General features: G+C 42.7%; 1 protein-coding gene across 1 annotated transcript; it reads right to left on the bottom strand.

Moving 5' to 3' along the window:
- Positions 1 to 9,564: 9,564 nt before the first annotated feature.
- On the bottom strand, positions 9,565 to 11,982 carry LOC125723856 (uncharacterized). The gene is made up of 2 exons (XM_049000698.1): positions 11,869 to 11,982; positions 9,565 to 10,330 (listed from the first exon to the last, which is right to left on the bottom strand). Exons 1-2 carry the CDS (start codon positions 11,874 to 11,876, stop codon positions 9,565 to 9,567), a joined length of 774 nt encoding a protein of 257 aa, XP_048856655.1. The 5' UTR covers positions 11,877 to 11,982.
- Between the last annotated feature and the right edge of the window lie 7,065 nt (positions 11,983 to 19,047).

The raw sequence follows: 19,047 nt of genomic DNA on the forward strand, positions 1-19,047 counted from the left end.
CAAAATAAATGCAGAAACAATAAGAGTGAAGAAATAAAGATGCTGGTGACTAACAGTGCCTAAACCAATCCACAACATTAAATAATGTTAAAGTTGTTAAATTTTTATTTTGAAGGGAAATTTGAATGTCAAATTAAACAATAAATTAACTTAAATAGATATAAATACAGAACATTTAACAAATTTACACAACATGATGCATCCATCTGCTTTTAAGTGTATCCATGCAATTCCAGATGCGTCATTAAATTTGATGCCCCCCCCCCTAATTGTCGGAATCCTTTCCCATGAAATACAGCCACACTTTACACTGTTCAGCTTTTGACTTTTTAACTGGGCTTGAGGTAGCTACCAGCTAACGGTAGCATCTGCTGACATCAGAGCAAGTGAAACATGAACCAGAGATGGAACGTAAGGTGCAGTGATGCTTCTGTCTTTTTGTCTGAGCAAAAGTGGGCAAATATTACAATCAACAGTTCAGGCATTTAAGTGACACCAAAATAAGGCAACGAAATATACACTTCAGTACAGTCCGGTACATACTGATCGGTACCATAGACTATCTTCTATTCCACTTACTTGGTTCACCTCATACCTCACCAACCGTACACAGTACATACACTTAAAATCACACACATCTAACACCTTCCCTCTGTCCTCTGGGGTTCCCCAGGGCTCTGTCCTGGGGCCCCTCCTTTTCATTATCTACATCCTCCCTCTTGGTTTTATCTTTCGTAAGCACAACATTCATTTTCACTGTTACGCGGATGACACCCAGCTCTACCTTTCCTCTAGCCCCTCATCATCACTTCCTCCATCCTCACTTACTCTCTGTCTACAGGAACTCAATGTATGGTTTTCCACCAACTTTCTCATGCTTAACAGTTCCAAAACAAAAGTCCTCTTAGTAGGCACCTCATCTGCAATCTCCAAATCTAGCAGCTTCTCAATTAATATCAACAATTCAATTGTCCATCCATCCCCTCAGGTTAAGAGTTTGGGTGTCGTCCTCGACAGTACACTTTCCTTTCACTCACACATCAATGATGTTACTCGGTCCGCATACTTCCACTTATGTAATATTTCTCGTCTTCGCCCCTCTCTCACTCCCCACACCACGGCTATTTTAGTTCACAGCCTTGTAACCTCCCGTATCGATTACTGTAATTCTCTTCTCTTTGGTCTCCCTAATAAATCCCTCCAGAAATTGCAGCTCCTTCAGAACTCTGCAGCCCGGGTCATAACACAGACTCCTATTTTTCACCATATCACTCCTGTCTTACAACAACTCCACCGGCTTCCCATAAAACATAGAATTAATTTAAAAATATTGATTACCACTTTAAAAGCTCTACATAACCTCGCTCCTCCATACATATCTGACCTCATCCACTCTGCTGTTCCTGCCCGCACTCTTCACTCCTCTTCCTCTTTCCTTCTCACTGTACCCTCTGTTCGTTTAAAGACAATGGGGAACAGGGCATTCAGTTACTCTGCCCCCCAGCTTTGGAATTCTCTCCCTCCTGATCTCCGTAATTTAGATTCTCTTCCGTTTTTAAATCCAGACTCAAAACCTACCTGTTTAGATTGTCTTATCTTTCTTAATCACACATGTTTCTTTTAATCATTAGGTTTTTTCTTGTTTTATTGAATCTATGTATTTTTTGCATTGTACAGCGACCTTGAGTGTTTTGAAAGGCGCTTATAAATAAAATGTATTATTATTATTTATTATAATTAATATTTGTGTAATAATTTTTAAAACACAATGCCAGAAATGCTACTTAATATCCTCATTTTTGGCCACTAGTGTATATTGTCCATCTTTAACTATTCCATGATGTGCTAATAATCCATCTATCCATCCATCCATTTTCCAAACCGTTTATCCTACTGGGTCGCGGGGGGTCCAGAGCCTATCCCGGAAACAATGGGCACGAGGCAGGGGACAACCCAGGGTGGGGAGCCAGCCCATCGCAGGGCACACTCACACATGCACACCTATGGGCAATTTAGCAACTCCAATTAGCCTCAGCATGTTTTTGGACTGTGGGGGGGGAAACCGGAGTACCCGGAGGAAACCCCACGACGACATGGGGAGAACATGCAAACTCCACACACATGTAACCCAGGCGGAGACTCAAACCCAGATGAAGAGAGGTGTGAGGCAACAATGCTAACCACTGCACCACCATGCCGCCCCCTGTGCTAATAATAATTATAATAATTATTCCCTGTAAGTAAATTCTGTTCACACATCCCCCAACTTGCCCCATCTTATGGGGAAGATGATGGTGCAGGAGGTAGTGCTATCGTTTAGCAACCAGAGAGTTGTAGGTTCAAGGCCTGGTTTCTCCTGACCCCATCAAAGTGTCCTTGAGCAAGACACTGAACCCCAAATTGCTCCCGGCGTGCAGGTTGGCGCCTTGCATGGCAGCCTCTGCCTCCGGAGTATGAATGTGTTGTGTGTGGATGGGTGAATGTGAGCCACCTGTAGCAGCACCTAGGGAGCTGGGGGTGACTGGCCTTGCTGAAGAACCTGCAAACATAACTGAGCCCAGGCTTGAACCAGTGACCTTCTGGTCACAGGTTGAAAGGTTGAGCCCACGAAGCCACTTGCTCCCCCCTAAGGTTGCAGGCTTCTTGAGTTCATGTAGGAAGAAAAGTCTTTTCTGGACTTTGTTGGTGATGGACGCATGTCCCACCATGATGGTGCTCGTGGTCCCCTGGAATTGGCATAACTCCACCACAGATATGGCCTGGCCAGTGCTTTCCTAAAGAAGGCGGGTGGGGTTGCTGATTTTAAATTTAGCCTGTTGGTGTTAATGCATTTGTGTAGTGCTGCCCAGCATTTAATGTAATAGCAGAACTCACTGTAGCACAGTGCTTTCAGGTGACAGCTCAGTCACACTTCTTTTTAATGAATGAACTTAATGCATTAAGTAAGTATTAAACAAATCATCACATGGTCGTGTAGGAGAGAGTTTGATATTGGGGGGGGGGCACAACTTAATAGTATAAAGGCAAAGGCATATTTATAGGAGGGGCGAATGTAGCCAAATTAAATATTGGGGGTACGCTTCGGCAATAATCTGCTTGCTGTTCCTTTTGTTGAGGGCAGAGCTAATCAATTAAGTTAAGGGAGCTGATTGTGAAATCTAACAAACACGTGGAATGGCTGAGCTGAGGAGAGGTTTGGGAACCAAAGCCGTGTTCTTATAACCATCCAACAAGGTATCAGTCACTTTTTATTAGTTGCTTTTTATTGGGTTACTGTTTCAGTTCTGACTTTTTTTTACTGCTAATACATGCTTTCTACTCAGACAAATAGCTGTAAACATTTTCATTGGCTGCCTAAGACTTTTGCACAGCACTGTACCTGTGCCTCCAGGAATGGACACCAGGCTGAACACTGGATACACGCCATAGAAAATGTTATTATTGTTAGGTAGCATCATTATATTCATTTTATTGTTTCCTGTTATCATATTCACATAATTGTGATGGTATCAAAAGTGAATCCATTCATTGTCCTATTCAGGATTGCAGGGGGTCTGGAGTCTATTCCAGAGGCTATGGGTGCTAGTCAGGGAACAACCCAGTATGGGACGCTGGTCCATCGCAGGGCACCCTCATGCACTATTCACACACACACGCACACCTGTGGGCAGTTCGGTAACTCCAAGCCTCAGCATGTTTTTGGACTGTGGGGGGAAACCGGAGTACTCAGAGGAAACCCCACGACGACATGGGGGGAAACCGGAGTACTCAGAGGAAACCCCACGACGACATGGGGGGAAACCGGAGTACTCAGAGGAAACCCCACGATGACATGGGGGGAAACCGGAGTACTCAGAGGAAACCCCACGACGACATGGGGGGAAACCGGAGTACTCAGAGGAAACCCCACGACGACATGGGGGGAAACCGGAGGACTCAGAGGAAACCCCACGACGACATGGGGGGAAACCGGAGTACTCAGAGGAAACCCCACGACGACATGGGGGGAAACCGGAGTACTCAGAGGAAACCCCACGACGACATGGGGGGAAACCGGAGTACTCAGAGGAAACCCCACGACGACATGGGGGGAAACCGGAGTACTCAGAGGAAACCCCACAGCGACATGGGGGGAACGTGCAAACTCCACACACATGGAGCCATGAAGACTGTGAGGCAGCAGTGATAACCACAGCACCACCATGCAGGCCCTCAAAAGTGAATCGCTTCAGGAAATGTTTAAACAGACTCTCTACCAGCAGTCATACACATGAGGTCGCACCGCTGACAGGTGATCAGGGGAGGAAGCATAATGCCTCAGCATGCAGTGCAGGGGGGCTGCAGAGCAGCTACATAAATAAATCATCCATTCTTATTATTGTTAAAAACAATCCACTGCCAGTTCTGACAGTTAAAATGTGTCAAGGTTTCTAATGATTTGACTCCCTTAATAGAAATATTTTGTTACCCACCTCCATATAATAGTAATAGAATTTCTCTGATGTAGTTCGTAGTGTATTGCTAGAAGACACTGCAAATAATTTAATCTCAAACTTTTTTCTTTTTTATTCCCTCATATTAACTGGGGAGTCAGAGTGCAGAAATACTAGCATTCAGATCTTTGGAATGGTTCCTGTAACATTCCTTTTATTTCATAGAACTGTTCAATTCATCAGACTTTATGAAAACTGCTATAGACAGACACGTTTGTAGTATTCTTTGAACATATATATTTAACCCCAACAGGATAACCATTCCTCAGACACAGCTGGACCTCTTATTTCACGTCTGCCTTGGGGGGTGAGTTTCAGTTTGCCGAGATAATCACACAGAGACACATTCTGCAGGTAAGTAGTGTTTTAAGAAGCGTTTAAATAAAAATTGTACCAAGCTGATACATAGTTAAAGGTTTTGCAAAAATTGTGGTGGTCGTGATAAGGATCGGCAACTATTACACTGCAAAAAAGACCCATTTTACAGTAACTGTAACTGTAATGTTTTTAAGATAGATATTTTTATTTACGAATAAATCTTCAGTTGTTTTTATATCTCCTACACACAGACACCTGCTGTACTTTGTCCCAACAAAAGTCAAGGGGGAATAAAATTTATACTATTGCATAAACACCTTTTTAAGAGCAAATTTTTGATCTTCCATTTAATGTCATTGGAGTGCAATAATGTGCAAACTTGTTTATATATATATATCAACATTTAGAAAAGCACAAATGCCTTAGTATTAACTATTTGTACTGAATTGTGCGGGAGTGTATTGGGTGGGACTGAGCTTTTTTTAAAGCGTATATTTTCAAGTTTTTGGTGAAATATAAACAAGTTATGTGGAGCCATGTGCACACACAGTTTTATAAATATGGACTTGTTTTCTTAAGTGCAGTTTCATTCAGCCTTTAGAATCACTTATTTAAAGGCCTCAGGTGAGCTGTGATGTATAAAGCTTTGCTTTGAATAAATATGTCTTTATACCTAAATTTGTTCTACACACCATGAAACAAGCAGCAGCTGTAGCAGCCGAAGTGCAGACAGGGGCAGCAGCCCAAATGGCCTTTGACTGACTGTATAGATGTGACTGATTCAGTCAGACAACGGCTTTCATGTTTTCATTCATTTGTAAATGTGTGGTGTAAAACTTATTACAGTAACCAGAAAAGGCTTCATTTATTTCAAATTGGGAGAAGGTAGGGGCGGCATGGTGGTGCAGTGGTTAGCATTGTTGCCTCACACCTCTGGGATGCGGGTTCGAGTCTCCGCCTGGATTACATGTGTGTGGAGTTTGCATGTTCTCCCCGTGTCGTCGTGGGGTGTCCTCCGGGTACTCTGGTTTCCCCCCACAGTCCAAAAACATGCTGAGGCTAACTGGAGTTACTAAATTGCCCGTAGGAGTGCAAGTGTGAGTGAATGGTGTGTGAGTGTGCCCTGCTATGGGCTGGCCCCCCATCCTGGGTTGTTCCCTGCCTCGTGCCCATTGCTTCCGGGATAGGCTCCGGACCCCCGTGACCCAGAAGGATAAGCAGTTTGGAAAATGGATGGATTTTCTACAGATATCATACCTTAAGCCTTTGTGAGGGTGTAGAGCAGCTTTGATGTGTTAGTACAGGAAGATACTTGGTACTCAGCCCTTAACGGTTCCACATCAGCTACATGGAAAGGCACAAAAACAAAGGTCTTGGAGCAGTTCTGTACAGAAACGTCTGCTTTAAGTCAAATTATAGTGAACTGCCACCAACACAAAAAACAGGCAATTTTGGCTTCTCATTCACATACCCATGATCTACATTGCTACATTCTTTGTTACACATATTTTACTTTTAATTACATACTTACTTCATCAATTAGTTAATAATGATGTGCCCCATCAAGTAAAGTCATGAAATTATCATTAATTAACAAACTATCAATTATTATTGGTACGGGTCATTAAGTAACTGGAAATAGGCAAACTTTTATTAAGCATACTTAGTTCACTCAAGGATAAATTCATAATAAAATGTCTTACCAAAAAATGAAATGACGCAAACATACATGCATGTCATTAACCAACATGTAGAGATCACATTCCCTTACCACTGTACATCGTACATTTTACACGTCAATAAAAACTTTCACAAAGATTTTTTTTCTTTATTGGAGGGTAGAAATTACATTAACGTTTTGCTGAAAACAAACAAGCAAAATGAATGAAATTGTCCATATTACACTCTAGAAATTACCTTAAGTTTTCTGCTGCAAAGAACCAGCAAAAAAAAGACAGGGATCAAACAAAGAACATCAAGTGTCTTGAAAAAGCAATTTTTTTTTCTTAAAATAGACTCAAAATGAGAAGAGACACTTTTTGGTTAAAGTCAGGGCGGCCCGTGGCATAGGCAATATAGGCAAATGCTAAGGGCGACATCCATCCAGGGGGCGCCACAAACGGAGGAAAAAAAGTGTAACATTCCACTATTCTTAAAACTAGTTGGTATTAATGTCTTAACATGAAAAGAACAAGTCCACATGAATTTACCTGCTTAGCAAAGCCTATTATATAGTAGTAGTAATAATAATAATAATAATAATGATGATGATGGGGCGGCATGGTGGTGAGGTGGTTAGCACTGTTGCCTCACACCTCTGGGACCTGGGTTCGAGTCTCCACCTGGGTCACATGTCTGTGGAGCTTGCATGTTCTCCCCATGTCATCGTGGGGTTTCCGCTGGGTACCGGGTACTCCGGTTTCCTCCCACCCCCCAAATTTGATGATGATTTGATCAACAGCCTAGGTTTCTAAAAAAGTTTTTTTTATGGCTTTAAACACACCAAAAATATTACAAAATATAATACTATATAAGATATAAGATATTACAAAACCTCATGAATAATACACTGACATTAGGTCTATATATTTGTGTGTTTTTTTCCCATTAGCCTAGCCTACTTTTTGTCTCTGGGGAAAAGGATACGAATGAACTCGCATGTACGCTAAACATGACTTTATACACAAACACGGAATGTAGTGTCCAGTGTTCAAACTCATTGATTTCAGGTCATTTTCACCTGTTGAAATGATTGAAGACAACAAAAAGATCATTTAAAGCATAAATGCATTTATTTTCTAATTAGATGTCAGCAAGACATTAAACATTTGTATGTAGTAATTGCAAGAAAACAAAAAGAAAACAAAATGTACCATTTTAAGTTTCTGGTACTGTGACATAACACTGATATCAGCGCATTTAACAACGTTACACATGACAGGTTAAACTATTCCTTCTAAGCTAGGAATCCTAAACTCAGTACGTCCAAACAAAAGCAAAAGCAGAAATACTGTCACAGGTCCAGGGCGGATTGAGAGCGACAGCGTGTCATGGAGCAAGCAGAAACAGAGAGTGGATGACTCACTCAGGGATTCAAAGGAGGAAAGGGGAAAAACACTAGAGACACTAATAAAAACAAAAGCAGACCACGAGGGGTCAAAAACAAGACAAGGAACAACAGTAATCAAATAAGAAATCGGTCGGTGGGTCACAAGCTTTTTTTTTTTTTTTTCCCTCCACCACCCCCCCTCTGCGGAGGACCACTTTATTGTGCCCGAGATGTTATTTCAGGTGGAGTCTAGGACCCAACCTGACACGTGTGTATAGACAAACAGGCACACACATATACAAGCATACGTTCCCACCCTCATGCAGACATAAACAAATATTTACACATTCACCCAACATTTAGACACACAGAAATGAACGATGTACATATACTCTCACTCCCCATGTATACTCTATGTGGACCCCTATTTTTCCTCTGGCGAGGAGAACAGAAGATCACCCCGGACCCCGCAGTAGCCGAGAAGCCCACCAGCCCAGACCCCGACCAGCTCTTCCTCTCAGCCCCCAGCCCCAAATGGTGAACAGGGAACGGGGGTGTGAAAAGACCCCATGCCCCCCTTCGCCCGCTCAGATGTGGTGTTGGTGTGTGTTGTTCTAAAGTGCTTTTAAAACAGGTGAAGGGCATGGCACTAACCACCCCCTGCCGACCAACAGCTGGTGTTAGCTCGGCCTCTCCCCAGAGCCCTCAATGTCTATGTGTGATTAAAATTGAGATGTGGGCCCTGGCACCAGAGGTAAGGCTGAATGAACAGACCGCCCTCTGGATGCCATTCTGTGTGCCCATCCCCAACGCCCTAAATGTATGTGTCATGAGAGAGTAAGTAATGAGAGTGTCCAAGTTGTAGTGTATGAATGAGGTACAGGTGGTCGCGAGGGGACAGAGGAGGAATACCTACCCTGCATCCCAGCAACGCACCTACACCTCAAAGCCCTACATGTGTGGTGGTGTGATGGAGCGGGAGGAGGGAAGCATTTAGGGATGGGGAGGAAAGGAATGGGGGGGGCAAAATACCTCCCCCCCCGGAGCCAGCTCCCCCGCTGACCCCCATAGGCACTCCCCATTCCCCGAAATCCATCCAGGGAGGGGGGCCCAGGCCCATCCAGACCGGGGCCCAAGGCAGCAGCACCACCGGGCCCCACAGAGCCCAAGGCGCCCCACCGGACCCCACTACAAAGGAAAAGCTACCCCCGCCCCAGCATTCAGTCAACTCCCAGACTGCATAAGACAAAAGACATCCAAAGATATTGTACCTCTCTGAAAGGTAGAAACGTTTCACCGCTCGTCCAAGCAGCTTTGCATGTGCAAATGCACAACCCCTCACTCAACAGAGGTAGAGGCATTAGGCACAACCTGTCTCCAATTTAACCTGCGGCCCTCTCATCATTTGCCAAAACAAAAATAATTCCCAGGAAAAAAACAGACCCAATTCGCACCTCCACCAGGTGGACCACCCTTAACGACCCACTCTATTGGAGTAGGAGGGACTGGTTACATCTACCCGCAACTCCCCCCCCCCCTTTTTTTCACTCAACGAGCCCCCTTATACTACTTACCCAGGAGGATAAATATGTGGACACTTACAACCTCCCTCAGTCTGAAGAAGCTGCTTGGATGAGCAGCGAAACGTTTCTAACTTTCAGAGACAAGTCCAGTTGCCACGAGTCAACCACCAGAGAGTATGGTCTAAGGTTGCCTGGTCCTTCTGTTCCTCTGTGGCGAAGGGTACCTTAAGGGTACCTTCACCACATTGCCATTTGACACTGACACCTTCACATTGCCTGCTTCTAAATCGCCAACGATCAGTTCTTCCAATAATAATTTGTCCACCTTAGTTTCAACAATATCCAAATTTATAGCATTCAGCTGGAATTCACTGTTTACAACTTCTACTGCCACATCCACAATTTCCAATTCAAATGCTTTTTCAAAAGCCTTTTCTCTAGTCTCCTCCACTTCAACTTCTCCAATTTGTACTTGTACAATTTCGAAATTAAATTTACTTTGATCTAAATATTCGAGATCAAACTGGCAGAGGTCTACCAGCACAGCTCCTATCTTCAGACTGTCTTGATGGTTGTCTACAGGCTTTATGGAGATTGTCCTGTTATTTATCACAAAAGCCTCCAACCCATGTACATCTATCCCCTTATCCCTCCCAAGCTGGCTAGTGGGTGGAGTTACTTGGGAGCACTCCTCTTCATCACCCCAGCAGATGATCTCTTCCCACTTGTCCCAGGCTGCCCAATAAGCATCATCCGTCCAGCTAACTGCCTTGGCAATTCGCCTTCGGGAATGTGACTCAGTGGAACTGTCAGCCTGGTCAGAAGGTGATTCTGCTGGGGAGCACAGCTCTTTCTCATCTCCCCAGTCAATCACCTCTCCCCACTTATCCCAAGTTGCCCAGTATCTGTCGTCGCTCCAGCAAACAGCTTTCTCCATTCGTCTGATTCTGAATGAGGAAAAACAACATACAGGCAATGCAATGGAGCTGTCAGTCACTCCTGACATGTGGACTACACTTCTGCACTGACCCACACCTTCCCAATCAACAACCGCATTACTGCACAGGCAGAGCTGCTATCTTTGGTCAGCTGGCTGGCGTGAGATTCTCAATTCCAGACAAGTCTGCACATTCATCTCCATATGTGTAACAGTCTTACTACCTTGTAAATAGTCTGGAGGGTTTGCAGACTACCCCAACACTTTTGATGGAGCTAATTTTAGGTTTATAATGGAACAAAACAGACTGACTACAAGACATCTTGAGTGAGGGTTGGCAACCCTGCATATGACACTAACTAACCTGCACATAAAATTTAAATATAATCCAAACAATATACTGAATTTTACACAAACATATTTCAGTATACAGTCATACCTCGACTCACGAACTTAGTTCCTGACCTGAAAAGTGCGTGACCTCAATCAATTTTCCCATTTCAAATAATGTAAATATGTATTATGTTCAATATGTTTAAACTTCAGAAACGCTGCATTTTCTTCAATTTTTAATATTTTTCTATGACCAAGAATCCATCCATCCATTTTCCAAACCGCTTATCCTACTCGGTTGCCTATCCCGGAAGCAATGGGCACGAGGCAGGGAAAAATCGAGGATGGGGGGGCCAGCCCATTGCAGGGCACACTCACACACCATTCACTCACACATGCACTCCTACGGGCAATTTAGCAAGTACCCGGAGGAAAGCCCACGACGACATGGGGAGAACGCGACCAAGAATATAGACTTAAATTAAAATAACCTTACTTGTAACAAATAATGCTGTTGGCACGTCAAACTGTCGGTGCAGCGGTAAGAAAATCGGGAGAAGACTAACAATAATAGAGGATTTATAAATGGAAAAATAAGTTCACACAACACGTTATTCACCATGAACTAGGACATATCGCCGTCTTTCTCTTTAGGTCACTCTATACATACATATATACACTTCGAGCACGCGCAGTACAACTCAACACCCCCTACCGTACAATCAAATTATGACAGACTGTGCACATATAACTGAGAGCATACATTTACATTTACATGCTAACAAATGCTAAATTAAATAAAACATTAAAACTGAGCATACGCTGGGTGCTCGAAACACGCCAAAACACGGAAAAGAACCACAAAACATCCCCCCAAAACACTAAACAATCAACATTAAAAGACTGAGTAACAGTCAAATGCAGTAATATCGAAAATATGATTTTTAAAAAAATTAATATTATACTGGACATTTCTTCGCGTTTCGGGTGGTTCTTTGGGGAGCTTTCATTGGACCCTTTTGGGGACTTTTGTGTGTTCGCGGCCCGAAACACGGTTCGACAACCGGTACAAAACATTTTGGAACATATGGTTCGTAACCCGATTTATTCGTGATCAGGACTGTTCGTGGGTCGAGGTACCACTGTACATACAAAGACAGATACTAAATAATAAGATAATTTATACGATAAAATGGGAGCAGAAATGCAACGTACCTTGCCATCTTGGTGCAGAAAAGCAAGTGAAGCCGCGTCTTTCAAACCGGTAGCTTCCCACGTGCGGAGGCATCAAATGTAACCAAGCAACAACATAACTAAATAATAACATCATAATACGTATAGTTGTTATATAATAATGACAGTTTTATAAGTTTTTTATTTACTTTTAGAAGTAAATACGAAAAAAAAAAGTGCAAGAAGTGCAAAGGAAGAATATAGTAGTAAGCATGAATCACACATTCAGCTCTGGATAATATCAGACAATGACTTAAAGACACGTGAAATGAACTGCACTCTTGGAGTCTGTCTCTCCCCAAAGCACTATGCACGGTAACTTGTTTAATATGGGAATTATAAAATGACACTTTGGTAACATTTCAAACTGTTGTATCGCGATACATAGCGATCAGTATGTCGAACTGTCACGCCCAGCTCATACGATCCTCATGTGTGCCACGCCCCCCTAATTATACACATGTGCTTCCCCCTTGTATTCAGCTGTGTCCGATTATTTACGCCCAGTCCTGTCTATTTCAGTCCATGTCTTGCTTTCGTTCCTGGTCCGTCATTGATGTTAGTTAGTCGATGTTAGTGCTTCGTCCCGTTTTAGTGCTAATAAATCCCAGTTTCCACGTGTTCTGCCTGCCTGTTTCCTGCCCGTGCGATCGCGCTCGCAACCAGCCCGAAACCTGACACGAACAAGGTTATACATCACACAAGCTTCCCACAAGAACCTGTAATTAGACTAAGCGCGTACAACACTGGGCCCGGCTGCCTTATACGGCAACCGAGCACGATCGCATCCTGCCCCTCTCCCCAGTTCTGCCCCCCTGTTGCACTTACTGGTCCGGACGCGAGCACGTTTTGTCATCAACCTGCAACTTTTTGTGTGAAAGAAACATAAGAAGCAAAGCTGTGTACCACAGTAGGGTAGAATTCATGGTTAATTTCGTGGCTTATTTGGGGCGGTTTTGAGTATGCTGACACACACAGATTTGTCAAGTATACAAAGCAGAGGTTTTTATTTATTCGTGCTGCACGTACAGGAAGATCCACACTTTATCAAATATCTCAGGCAGACTGATGCTGCCCGGGATACCGGTGCGAAAAAGGTATTGCGGTACCGCATTTTTGAAAGCTGTTCGGTATTACATTACATTACATTTCTTTAGTACTTGTACTAATTACACTACTTTCGCTTCCGCTAACTATGGGATCATGACGATGGACTCTATATTTCAAAACCACTGCCGAAACTAAGTTATACACTAAGTTAGATCTGCACCCATCATGCTATATAAAATACTAAAACGTCAGCTAGTTAAGTATGATGTCCATAGCTTCACGTCAGTGATTTATGTCAGGGATATACATTGACGTCATCAAAGTTTGATGTTTGAATAATAAATAGATAATAAAGCATAATGTGCTGCGTGGGAAGTGTTTTATATGTGATCAGGTGATCAGCTTTATTATGGGATGTCACCAAGACAGGTAATGCTAATACTTAAAAGTAAATCGCATAATCATACAATGATAAGAAAGAGAATAAGGCAAAAACATTTCTTGAAATTTGGCCTGAGGGTGGTGCTAGAGTGATGGATGGATTGAACCCAAATTTGGTATGAATAGTTGGAACTGACCTCTATCGATGTGCCAAATTTTAAAAAAGTTGCCAATCAGCTCTATGGGCTGCCATAGACTCCCATGGCAAAAAGCATAATAATAGTGAAAACTACTAAAAACTATAGGTATCGTAATAATAATAGACTGTCATCTCTAAATTGCCCACAGTGTGTGAGTGAGTGCATTCCCTGCAATGGACTGACATCCCATCCAAAAGTATACCATTGTGTCCTATGCTACCTGGGATAAGCTCCAGGCCCTCGACTCCAGGATATGCGGTACGAGGATGGATGAATAACAATCATGTTTATTTCAATTTCAATTATTGGCAAATATAAACATGTACCAAGGATAATAGCAATAAATACAGTATGCCAAAATAAATGCTAGAGGAGAATCCTGCAATTCCTGCCCCAGTCCTGAGTCTGGGGAGTTTATTCTCACTGTGATTGCATAGGATTCCTTTGGCTGCTGTTTTTCTCCCATACACGTGAAGTGCTACTTCTTCATTGCCCACATGTGAGCCAGTATGTGAGCCCTGATCCGGGCTACCATCCCGCCCAAGGCATTTCCTCTGTATGCTGCTTCCTGCAGCCCTGCAGTGGATAAAAGGAAAGGACAATGGTTTGTTGATTTATAGCACATATATTATTATATTTTATATTGTTCAAATACACATTACTCAGTAACTACTCAAGTACAAATGATGAACAAATACAGTAACTGTTATGATTAAGAATGAACGAACGTGGGATTAGTATATAACTAATACTTTCTGGTTAATTAATAAATTAAGTAAGAGTGTACTACTTCAGGGGCGGCATGGTGGTGCTCTCATGCCCGGCTCGTACGATCCTCGTGTGTGCCATGCCCCCTGATTACCCACGTGTGCTTCCCTGATCTTGCCCAGCTGTGTCCACTTATTTTTGCCCAGTCTCGTCTATTCCAGTCCATGACTTGCCTTAGTTTCTGGTCTGTCATTGATGTTAGTTAGTCTTAGTGCTGTCTACTCCGTCCCGATCCCGAATAAATCCCGGTTTTCCCCGTACTCCGCCTGCTTGCCTGCTTCCTGCCCGCTTGTCAGCCTGTGCGCACTACCCGCTTTAACCAGCGAACTCTGACAGGTGCACTGGTTAGCACTGTTGCCTCACACCTCTGGGACCCGGGTTCGAGTCTCCGCCTGGGTCACATGTGTGTGGAGTTTGCATGTTCTCCCCATGTCGTCGTGGGGTTTCCCCCCACAGTCCAAAAAACATGCTGAGGCTAACTGGAGTTGCTAAATTGCCCGTAGGGGTGTGTGTGAGAGTGAATGGTGTGTGTGTGCCCTGCGACAGGCTGGCCCCTCATCCTGGGTTGGTCCCTGCCTTGTGCACATTGCTTCCGGGATAGGCTCCGGACCCCCCGCGACTCAGTAGGATAAGCGGTTTGTAAAATAGATGGATGGATGTACTACAACATTATTTGTGCCCCCTCAAGTAAAGTGTTGCTCCTAACTCATCTGGTCTTTTTATATGTTGTTAAAACATACTGAATTAATCCCTGCAAGAAATTCTTTGAGGGGGTTAGAGAGAAAATGCAGGAGACTGAATCCAGGACCTCAGCTATATCTTTTTTAAGTGTTTATGTGTAAACAGTCAAGACTAAACTATATGGGCTCATACTAAAATAAAAAATTCATGGCAAAGTGTTACTCCATTTTGAACAATATGAGCAGAGTATGCACAACCTTTTTATGTGAGACACAGCTATATGCACGATATATTTCTGCTTCCCCTAGACTTCCTGAGACCTTAAATAGTGTGACATTTGCAATAGCGAAAGCCTTCGTTTTAAAGATGACTTTTCATGTTTTCACTTGAAATCATGTGGAAAGATCACATCTCCACGCACAAAGCTCTTTCATATTTCCTGAGAGCCATATTTCATATTTGCTGGCGAGCTGTCTCAAAATTTTATCAGTTCCATTCCAGCCCCCTATAATGCCTCTGCAAAGACTGAAAAAGATCCATCAAACGGTTATTGAGTTATGGTCTTAGCAGGGTCAAGCATCAAAACTGCTGCTTTTTTCATTATCACTATGTGGCGCTGCTTGCATTTTGGGACTGTTTCAAAATTAAATCAGTTCTAGTTCCTCACCAATACCTGTACAAAGTTTGAAAAGGATTCGTCGAACGGTTTATGAGTTATTGGCTTGCATGCCAAAGTATCTGCAGCGACAGGGGAACAGTGCTAAAACCAAAAGTATTCCCTGAAGGCCAGGGAATACCATCCATCCATCCATTTTCTAAACCGCTTATCCTACTGGGTCGCGGGGGGTCCGGAGCCAATCCCGGAAGCAATGGGCACGAGGCAGGGAACAACCCAGGATGGGGGGCCAGCCCATCACAGGGCACACCCACACACCATTCACGCACACATGCACTCCTACGAGCAATTTAGCAACTCCAATTAGCCTGAAGGCCAGGGAATACAACAAAGGTAATTTATGCTTACAGATCTGAAATCAGCAGATCACATTTATGTACCATCATGTATGTTAAGTTCTTGTTGCTGTTAAGCGGAGAACTACTACACGGGAGAAATATCAGGCTGAAAAATATCTTCTGGAATTTTACTGAGGTCAGCATGTTATTGGCCCCAAAGTGGCATTCCCATATCAGTTGAAATATGCAATTGTCTGCATGCATAAACTTGCCTCTCACGCCATACTCCATGCTAGGAAATAGCTATGAAAAGATTGTACTCGTACTCACCTCAATCTGGGAATACTATTGTTGTTAAATAGCTATGCATAAGATTACATTTTCCATGGCTGAGACTGAATCACTTTAAATCACTACATGATGGTTATTAGGCATTTAATTACTAGCGGCTGTCAGTGATTGTTAATTGCTGTATAGTAACTTGGGAGAATGACACTGTGGATGCTGGAGCAACCGATTCTGTGTGCACACTCACCCCTTTAATACGATGACAGTGTAGTTCTGCTTTAGCGGGATGATTACTGTGCATCTGGTGACAAAGATTTACGATGGATAATTAAAAACCCAAGTACTGGAATACTTTGCCAAACAGAACATCCTGATGAGCAAATTAATTTCATTATGAAACTTTAAAATAAAAGTTATTTTTGGTGATGGTAACTTTCAATTCCCCAGGATTCCCCAGTTCCAGTCCTGCAGGCCTAGTCTGCACCCAGATTTTAATACTCAAACACCTTATTCAGCTCACCAGCCAATTGCCAGGTTTAGTGGGTGTATTTGACAGGTCCTTGCAAACTGGTTCTCCAGGACTGGGATTGGGGAACCCTGATATATAGCATTATATACTGTATATAAAAAAATTTAATCATAATTGTGGGGTGTATTTTTCTAAATCAGATTTTCAGGAACTGGACTGATGTTTTTGTTTGTGTCATTTTTTTTTTAAATATATGTATCATACTACTGTGTTTATTTCTCCCACAGTAAAATAAAGGACATTCTTTTTTTGTCAAGAAGAGCAAATAAAGCTGAACAATGCATCAATGAAGTAATAAAGTTTGTCCGTTTTATCAATACAGATGCAGCTTAATTGTGAAGTTGGACTTTACTTAGGAATACCATTTCTATGCTGTTATACTCGTATGGGTCATTTGTCTTTGTTGTGTAGCTGTTAATTGTCTCCAAATGTCATAAACTCTACTTCAGAGAAAATGAAGCTCTGATAACAGTGTGTGAATTGTATGTTTGTGGTGTTCTGCTTTCCATGTACAGTTGAAGTGCTTTTCATACTCTTCACTACCTCTGTTACAATTCAGTAAAACACAATTTTTCCCACCAAGTGACATTTGTTATTAATTCATTTTGGGTAACTTGGGAAATTCATGTTTAAAATCAGTTTTTTAAACAAGCCTGGCTCTGAGCACATAACATTTTGCATTTATACATTTATAGTGTCACTTGTTTGCATTTTTTCCCCTTATATAAAATGTGGTAACATCATCAAAATCTCACTTTAGCTAGTTGATTTTTTAAAGACTGAACTGCACTTTAAAGTGTGACCAAGTGCTACTCTGTACTTCTGTACTACTGGTAGAATCTGGAGGCCGTTAGCTCGGAAAGATGAAAAGAATTGAGGTATGAACATTATGTAGTGAAGGCTTTGCAAATAAATCTGCCGATTAGCTAGCTGTCATGACTTTCACAGTCACAAATAATCCATGTTGTTGCACATTTAAAAACGATGTCTATGAATAGATATGAAGGTGATCAAAAGGCTACAAAAAACACTGACAAATCCTGACAATCCCCAGTCATAGCAACCACTTTTGAAAGGCCAATACATCAAAATGTGTTAGAAAAAATATTGTAGGTCAATGAAATGTGCCCCACCCCAGTGGTTAAATGGCACAGAATTTGATGCACTCCCCAAAGGTGTGGCCCCAAGTAAAAATACCAAGTTTGGCCTCAAACGACCAAAGAATTGCTGAGATATGTAAACACACAGTGATTGGCGGCATCACCATCAAAATCATTTGAATGTGATGGACAAATCGCTTTGCAAGTCAAAAGTTCCTCAGGTGTCACTTATGAGGCTGGGTACTAAGACAATCCATCCATTCATTTTCTTAACCGCTTATCCCACTGTGTTGCGGGGGGTCCGGAGCCTATCCTGGAAGCAATGGGCACGAGGCAGGGAACAACCCAGGATGGGGGGCCAGCCCATAGCAGGGCACACTCACACACCATTCACGCTCACACACACACCTACGGGCAATTTAGCAAGTCCAATTAGGCTCAGCATGTATTTGGACTGTGGGAGGAAACCGGAGTACCTGGAGGAAACCCCACGATGACATGGGGAGAACATGCAAACTCCACACACACGTAACCCAGGTGGAGACTCGAACCCGGGTCCCAGAGGTGTGAGGCAACAGTGCTGACCACTGCACCACCATGCCGCCCCCCTAAGTCAATCCATTCAACAGTTATTAGCCACAAGGCATGTTTACTTATTGCAACACCACCTAGTGGTGGAATGACACTCTTTTTGTTCTTATTCCTCAGAATTGAGCCCCAAGTCCAGTCACCAAATCAATTTTATCCAATCAAAGTTTTGTTGAGATATGGCCACACATCCTGTTCAGTGGCTTTGTCATCAAATTCATTGGATGATAGTGGCCATAGCATCTGACTTTTAGTAACTTTTGGTCACAATCCCTTCTAGATGATGCACCCCAAATTTGATGATGATTTGATCAACAGCCTAGGTTTCCAAAAAACTTATTTTTCAGAAAAATTCAAAATGACAACATGACAGACTTAATTAATGAGTGCAATCGAAGTTAGACAAGCCATGGCTTTAAACACACCAAAGATCATAATCCCAGGCTTAAGAATTCAGAATTTACATGCAGAAACATATCTTGAAATTTGGTGTTGCTACAGGAATGAATGGATTAAACCCAAATTTGGTGAGCCAGTATTTTGGATGGGCCTCTGTCAGGGTGCCAAATTACAAAGTAGAAGATTGGACAAAATTTTTGGCCTGTGCAAAATAAGTAGGTTT

The sequence above is a fragment of the Brienomyrus brachyistius genome, unplaced genomic scaffold, assembly GCF_023856365.1.
Source record: "Brienomyrus brachyistius isolate T26 unplaced genomic scaffold, BBRACH_0.4 scaffold52, whole genome shotgun sequence".
NCBI lineage: Eukaryota > Metazoa > Chordata > Actinopteri > Osteoglossiformes > Mormyridae > Brienomyrus > Brienomyrus brachyistius.